The sequence below is a fragment of the Poecilia reticulata genome, linkage group LG9 (assembly GCF_000633615.1).
Source record: "Poecilia reticulata strain Guanapo linkage group LG9, Guppy_female_1.0+MT, whole genome shotgun sequence".
Classification (NCBI taxonomy): Eukaryota; Metazoa; Chordata; class Actinopteri; order Cyprinodontiformes; family Poeciliidae; genus Poecilia; species Poecilia reticulata.
This window is the reverse complement of record NC_024339.1, coordinates 25,584,946-25,593,265: the sequence shown is the minus strand read 5'-3', so window position 1 is coordinate 25,593,265 and position 8,320 is coordinate 25,584,946. Positions and strand designations below refer to the sequence as shown.

The 8,320-nt window shown below is 39.8% G+C and overlaps 1 protein-coding gene across 2 annotated transcripts in view; it reads right to left on the bottom strand.

Annotated features, from left to right (window-relative positions):
* Positions 1-2,179: 2,179 nt before the first annotated feature.
* nr2f1a (nuclear receptor subfamily 2, group F, member 1a) overlaps positions 2,180-8,320 on the bottom strand; it is a 10,552-nt gene continuing 4,411 nt past the window's right edge. For both annotated transcript variants that reach the window (XM_017306847.1, XM_008418922.1), the window contains exon 3: positions 2,180-4,992. In XM_017306847.1, coding sequence (XP_017162336.1) covers positions 4,718-4,992 — 275 coding nt within the window. In that variant the 3' untranslated portion in view covers positions 2,180-4,717. The remainder of the gene's footprint in view (positions 4,993-8,320) is intronic.

Sequence of the window (8,320 nt, the reverse complement as noted above, 5' to 3'; positions counted from 1 at the left end):
CCCCGCCTTCTCTCTCGCTCCGGGAGAAAAAGCGGATCGATAGCTGACCCGATGGTTTTGGCCAATGCTTTATTTATCTGGCCAGGCAATGATATTATCAGCCTTGAACGTTATATACAGCAAACGTCTTCCTAAATCAACACAAAGAGATCCGCTTACACAGCGATCCGGGCTTTCTCACAATCATCTCTCTCTCTCTCTCTGTTTCTCTCTCCCCTCCGCCCTCCGCTCTCCATCAGCACATACGCTTACGTACGGTTTGTGGATACGCACGGGCGCACGCAAACATACATTATATGCGCCTTTCACGCTGTTCCAACAGTCGGGCGTGTGCGCGTATAAGCAGGGAGGCGTCCCCTTGTGTTACATTCGCAGCTCCAGAAGGGCTGGATTTGATCCATGGCTTAAAGGTTGCCTGTGTGGTCTGCGGACTGATCTATGCCACCGACTGAATATAGAGCCCGTGCAACAAGAAGCTGGGTCTGGATGCTGAGATGTGGCACACATCTCTGCATAGGCTACGTCTATGTAAATTTGGCCATCAGTTCCTAGCCATCTTGCAAAGCCTGGGTGGATGAATGAGCTATATGGCGAGAGCACTTGTTGTCATTTTTTTCTTTTCTTTTCTTTTCTTTCTTTCTTTTTTTCTTTTTTCTTTTTTTACGTAGGAGACAATATGAGAAATAAGCCGCGTCACACTTCAGAGGGGGGCTCCCATTCGTTTATATAAGCGGAAGCCTCGGCTATTTGGAAAGTGTTATTGTCTCAAACAGCCGTATTTGTCAAATGTGACCGAGCTGCTGCTGCTGCTGCTGCTGCTGTTTCTTCTAAGTGAAAAGTAGTGACGTGTGACGCCAAATAGGACGTTTTTCTTCTTCCTTTCCCTACTGCTGCAGAACGCTGCAACGCCGGTTCGCATTGAGGGGTTCAGGAGAAATAGGGCTCACTGACAACTTGGGATAATAAATGTTTCGCTTTCAGACAGATATCTCAAACGTGAAATCGCACCCAGCTGCTTGTGTAAAAGCAAACAAATAGCCCCCACCCGTGTTGGGAGTCCTCCACTTGTGGTTTGATGAATGAAACCAGACAAAGGTAAATGGTTATTTAACTCATTTCGCTGTAATACTTTGGTGACCGGCGTTTCCTCATATCCATCTCCCTTTACCCACCGCAGTTAACTTGACAGCGCAGGTATTTCTCTTTCTTCTCATATTACGGGATAAATCGTTTAATTGATAGTAGCTAATGTTGTTACAACATATAATGACAATATTAAAAAAATAAGCAAACGACAAAGGTCATTATTTTTAGCATTTTGAAATATTACACAATACAAGAAATGAAGCCTCTCTCACAATATCCAAGGTACCTCAACAGGAATAAGCACTTTATTCCCGGAGTCCTCATGTGTTTCTCTCGCATTGCCTATACTGAAACGTTAATTAGGAACACATGCCACCATTTTCATGTGTTTTTTTGAACCGCCGCCTTATATAGCCTGCAGTGTAACAATTGTAGAACAGAATGCTCTCAGCGAGAGGATAAAAGATAGTTACTCTGGAGGGGATTCTGAATACATTATGTGGAGACAAGCAGCTGAAAGCTACGTTTAATAAGCCTGCAAACCCACTATTTATGTCCGGACCTACATTAAATAAAAAACAACAACAACAAAAAGCAACATCTGAAAAAAAAGGGCGTAATGGAAAACGTAAAACATAATTATTTAGAACTCCTGAATGTCACCTATTAAAATCCTCTGAGTTCTTCGCACAAAAATACTGAAAATAAATTAAAATTTTAAAAAATAAATAAATAAAATAAAATAATAATAATAATAAAGCAAAGGTTGAAATAATTTTTTGTTGAAATGCCACTAAACATTTTTGTTGTCTTTTACTGTCTTTTTTTGTTTCGATTAAGCTTGGATGATTCAGTCTGCAGGATAAGGAGGAAATACTACATCAGGTTCTTCTTCACTAACTTTCACCTGACCTAAAGGTCGTGGAGAAGATGATCACCTCCACCAAGGAAAAACTGTGCAAAACTGGAAATAAAACGTCACGTTTTTTTTTTTTTTTTTGCTTTTAGTTACTTTAGGCGGATGCAACCCACATTACGGCTTACTTTGTCAGGTGATCTCACAAATAATGAGAGAGAGCATCAGAGGACAACCTGGAGCCACATCCTTCCTTTATTACAGGCAGTGACACCTTAAAAGTTTCTTGATGACATAAGCAGTGCAAAAATAACCTATAAGCGAAAGTTACACTCACAACACACGGCTGATAATTAAACAGGCTAACAAATATCACATCCCTGCTCTGCTGTCCCTGATCACTGCCAAAACCACAAAAGAAGGATCTGGGTAAAAAAACAAAAATTAAAAATGACACAGAGGCAGCTCATCTCATGACGACTTAAGAAATGTCAAGCCTGTGCGCCATATTTTATTCCATCATTTTTGTTTTATCGTATTTTTTTTTTTATTTATCACGCCTTACACTGTGATTTAAATGCAAGGACCGGTGATAAACCAGGTTTCCCTTCTGTCATTTAGGGCGTAAATTGAGACAAAAACAAGAAATAGACCAAAGCAAGGGCAGTGACAGTGCGTAACCCATCTCACACACTATCGATGGACTCATTACACTCTGACTGTATCAAGCAAACCAAGGCCACATCTTTTTTTTTATCCTGTCACACACACACACTCACACGCAGACACTCACACACACACAGTCATACACTTGACTTTCTACTAACACGCTTCTCTCGTTTGTCTCAGCACTCTCTCTCTCTCTCTCTCTCTCTCTCTCTCTCTCTCTCTCTCTCTCTCTCTCTCTCTCTCTCTCTCTCTTTCTGTGTGTCTGTGTGTGTCTCTGTCGTTTTCTCCCTCTTTGCCTCCCTCTCTATTCCCACACAATGCATCACACTCGGTGTTCCTATCGACTGGCTTACATGCTGTAAAATACATTTTCCAGATTGATCACGCATATCACAGCAGCTTTGCAGCGGGGGCCCCCCTAACCCTTTTTTGCCAAATGACGCCCACGTCAATACAGAGCATGCAATGCGTTATCAGGGCAGAGTTTTTCTTTTTTCTTTCTTTTTTATTTTAGGCGATAGTAAGTGGGGGGTGGGGGGTAATACGAGGTGGGTGTTGGTTTGCAGAGAATCACCTTGATTAAGCCACAGGGGGAAGGTTATAGAGGTGGCTCTGTGTTAGAGGCTTCCCTCGCTGTCTGGGAAAAATATTAAACATTAATGCGCTCACAGGCCAGTATTGTCTCCTTCCTCTTTGTACTCGCATTGTCAGTTATGTCATGGCTCTTTCCAAATGTAATATGTGCTTCTATTGTGTAATTATTATCACCTTTTAATCCCGTGTAACAATTTGCTTTCACATGTAGGTTTCAGGAACTGTTGTACAAGCACACATAAAAACAACAGATTCCCTCTGATTGGTTAAATAATAATAATAAAAAAACTTATAATAATAATAAAACATTTGATCCCCAGGAAAATGCTTGAGAGTGAGACATTGTTGCCTATTTCTTTTTTAATAGTACAGTCACCATCACACAACTTCATCAGCCAACCCTTCTGTCCAAAAAATAAAAATAAAAATAAAATAAAAATAAAAAAAATTAAAATTAAAAGCTGCATCATGGAGTAAGCAAAATTGAAGGCAACAACCAATAAAATTCAAGAAACAACAAAAATCTTCAAGACGAAACAAACAAAATGTATTTGAAATGATATATTAAAAGTGCTTTTTGATTTCATGTCTCTCCGTTTGTTCTTTTGACTGATGATCGACTCCACACACACTCGTGGTCCGGGGAAGGGGATGAAGGGGAGAAGGGTAGAGGGGAGGGGGGGATGCGCCCCAGACGGAGTAAAAATGTCAGTAAAAACGTCCTGGAGGTCAGTTTCGTTTTGCTGCTTCTGCTGCAGGTCCATCGTATCAGTTGGGAGCATGGGAGAAGGGGGAGGTCAAAAAAATAAAAAATAAAAAAAATAAAATAAAAATAAAAAGTTCAACCATCAGTGTTGATATTGTCACAGCGATTAGACTGTTTCTTATTCGTCTAAATTCATTTTATTTGTCTTGTTTTTTTTCTTTTTTTTATTCTTTTAAATTCTCACTTCAATTTTTAATTCTTGGAGAACATAGCTTCGACAACATATATCGCACTCATTATAAGAAGCAAAAGGTTATATCAAAAAATTATTAGTATAGAATCACAGAAACCCTGGTTTAGAACCAGAAAAAATACAAAACAGAGAGGTACATAGACACAGGACAATTCTTATAATTGCTTGGAAACATTATTTTCCCGCTAAGTCTTGATTCATTTTTTTTTCTTACTGCGCATATGATGTTTTTCATTTTATTTGTATGTTTTTTTTTACAAAAAAAGGAAAAGAAAAAAGAAAATAAAGACTAGTATTTTACAAAATGGAGAGTACTGTTCTTGAAGATGACGGTGCGGATTTACACAGGCGCAAAGTCCAGTTCCAATATTTTTCTGTACATAATGTATTCCATCGAAGTCCCAGAAGACAGAAAAAAAGTAATGTCTTCCGCAAAGTTTCTCAGAAAAAAAGGTCCTATATATAGTCTTCTCGAAGGAGGATGAGGGGTGCAGAAATTTGGTCCTTTTTTTCCCCTTCCTCCTCCTCTCTGTTTTGTTTTGTCATATAAGGATCATTGGATGGACATGTAAGGCCAGTTGAAGCTGCTCCCGGATAATAGCATATCCCTGATGAGGGTTTCAATAGGAGTTTTACCTACCAAGCGGACGAAGAACAGCTGCTCGATTACCGAGGAGGAGACGGTGCGGAGAGAGGGCAGTCGCAGCAGGAGCTTGCCAAAGCGGCTGGGTTGGTTGGGGTACTGGCTCCTGACGTACTCCTCCAGGGCGCACTGCGACTTCTCTTGTAGGCTCTCGATGTGAGCGGCGTCTGACAGGCCGCAAGCGTCTAAGGGAACATTAAAAAACACACACTGTGGTTAGTATATTCACAGCGAACTAAACCATAAGATGGAATATGTGGAGAAAAGATCCAAGAACCTGGACTGAAAGTAAAAAAAAGAAAAGAGAGAAGAAAAAGATATGCTCGTTATGTCAGATCTAAAGTAAGTGCATCTGAGTTCAATCATACTGCAAAGGCCTTCTATATTTTTGTTATCACAATTATTTATTAAGTAGTACAAAAAAAATTGATAACAATAGTTTCCAGGTGGATATTTTGTGGTGACTGCCGTTTCTGTTTTCCCCTGACGCACCCGTCGTGTAAAAGCGCTTTGGTTATCACTACGTGCTATTGACAATGTGGTATGGACAAACAAGGCTGCCCAAACATGCTTCATCATACTGTCTGTCATACAGCATAAGCAAGGGGAGCATGCTGCTGCAATATACTGGATGCATAGTCCAGTGGAGGGCAATCAGCGAGAAATTAGAGGTGAAAATGTCAGCGTTGCAGGCCTGTATAGACCCAAAAGTGACAATGCAAAAAAAAAATAAAAATAAGAAGAAGAAGAAGAAGAAGGTCTGGTACACGCAGGCCCAAAGGCCGCTGCTCTTTATGTCTGAACTCAGGGGATTTAAGTGTAAGGGCAACATAAACGGTACTGATGAATCTGAAATTACACTGGATGTAATGTGACCTAATTACTCCGCAGTAAGCTGTTAAGTGATTTCGCCGGCTCTTCTCTCTAAAGACCACTCTTGGCCTGTTTTTTTTTTTTTTTACTTCCCCCGTCGTAGCCTATAGGACAGGCCCGCTGAAAGCAATCAGATTTATTAGACGAGGTTGAAGGAAACAGTGGCGCTCAGAAGCGACGTGAAAATGTCCAAAAAGCGCATGGCGAGACGCGCTTGGCGGCTTCGGCAGCCACTCTTCTCTTCAGGACAGACAAAAGGGATACAAGCCCTGTTGGTGTGTTACACGTTTTCCCTCTGCTGTAAAAAAAGAAGATGTGTTTTTTCACTCAAGCCAAGCTTATAAAGTGGTGTAACCGCTGGCATACATGGTCCCACAAGAAGACTTCTCAGAAGCTGTTTTTGTATTGAGCGCTGCTTTTGTAGAAGCTGCACATGAAAGGCAGCTTCAGCTTCCAGGCACTCAACACTATAAGCGGCTAAACAGAGGCTTTTTAGGACCATTCTTAATTTCTCACTATAACTCACTATGGCCTAGACACAATAACCCCATGAACCCGAGGGCAACACAGAGATCTTGCTGTGATTTACTGTGACCTCAATCCGGCCACTCAGAGCCCCCGTGTATGCAAATTGTTCTGAGTGTCTGTTCAAAACCGGCTCCGATCGATGCTGTTTAAATTAATTATATTTGACGCAAAACATGCAAGGTCTTAATGCCGAATTTTCGAAGTAAGACGAGCAAGAAAGTTCAAAGCACTGCAGCTGAACGCATGCATTTGGGGAGAAGGCTGGTTAAAGACACCCCACAGCTCTCCACGAGGCCTCCCTGTCAATGCGCCCCACAAGCCTCAATGGACTGGGAAGGATAGCCTCCAGATCCAAACGACCGGTTCTGTAGAAGTCAGCACCACGGTGCGCACACACACACGTTGCTGCACGAGGAGTTGACGCGGAACAATGATCCAGATTTGTGGGGGAGAAGTAGTTTACCCTGACCACCCCTTATTTATGCATCAAATGCCGACAAGGTTGCTGTGTTATTAAAGGCAAACAAATCCACACTGAAATTGGCAAAGCGCCACGTGACTTTCTATAGCGTATCATACTAACTAAATGATCTGTTAGAAAACATGGGGGACGGCAATGGCGTGGACGTGAATGTGCAGTTTCTATGGGGTAATCTGAGCTGGATTTATGTATGTTGTTTTTTTTCTTCTTCTGCAAATGGTCATAACTGCAAGATGGTCAAGCTAAATGTAAACAAAGCAAAAAATGTCCCTGAAAAAAAAAAAAAAAAGTAGAATCACAGCAAGACGGACACTTAAATTAGAATTACGAATTATGTGCGTCGGAACTGACTTTAAACTGAACATGTTTGATATTAATTAGCCTACACTGTTTAAAACCAATAATAAATAAATAAAAATATTGAAAAATTACCGTGACAAAAGACATGACTGTAAAATACAAAACCTGAATGCTACAAGTCGTTTAGAGAATAATAACATTTCTAAATTTCAATTTGGAAGCTTAGTTGGCAAAATAAATGAATAAATAAATGAATGAATAAATAAATAAATAAATAAATAAATAAATAAATAAATAAATAAATAAATAAATAAATAAATAAAGTTGGGATCATTTAGTTCTAAATTAAACGTAGCTAATTATGAACAAGGTGTGTTATTTTTAAAACTGTGCAAAATTATGGGGTTTTATAATATAATATAATATAATATAATATAATATAATATAATATAATATAATATAATATAATATAATATAATATAATATATTATAAAGTAGGCTTAATGTGTTTGTTTGTTCTTAAGAAAATAAAGTTTCACTTAAAAGTATTTAAATTTGCTCAAAGAGCGTCTTCTTCTACAAGTATATTGGAAAAGACAATTATTTTACGATTAACCCAAATTTTAAAAAAGTAAAACAAAGTATTCATCACGATCGTGTCCAGCGAAAGTTTATGTAATTCTTGCTTCAGTTTCTTTGCAAAAGGGGATAAAAGTTAGGTCAAAACTTTAAGCAAACTCTAGAAGTAGCTTAGACGCTCATCTTCCTCCCTCCTTCATCACCAGATATAGCAGGCCCTCAAAAGCACCAGGCGCACACAACCGATTCCAAACTAGCATCCAAATTATGCAGCTGAGAGTAAATAGGGACATTTAGGGACCCCAAACCCCAGCCAGGCATCAATTAAGCTATCAACAATGTAGGTTACTTTTGAAAAGTGCCGCTGATTACTTTTCAAAGCTGCGCGACGCAGAAACTATCCTCAGTAAGTAAGAAAATTAATGGGTCAGCTAAGATTAATCTACTAATAACTTGTGTTATTAAGTGCAGCTCCATGTGCACTCATGTGCTAGTCAACTTCCATCAGACTTCTTCTTCGTCTTTCTTTTTTGATCTCAGTCTGTTAGGGATTATTTTCTGCCCCCGAAGACATGTGTTTGCGCACGAAAAAAACACGGATAAAAGCGCGCAGCCACGCTCATAAACGCATCAGCTGTCATAAATCACCCACTGACAGAGACTATTTCATCTTTACGCTCAATTATTTGACACCTGTTCCAAAATGCGTATGTGAACCCGGGCAGGCTCGGCTTCGGTTCAGACATTTTCGG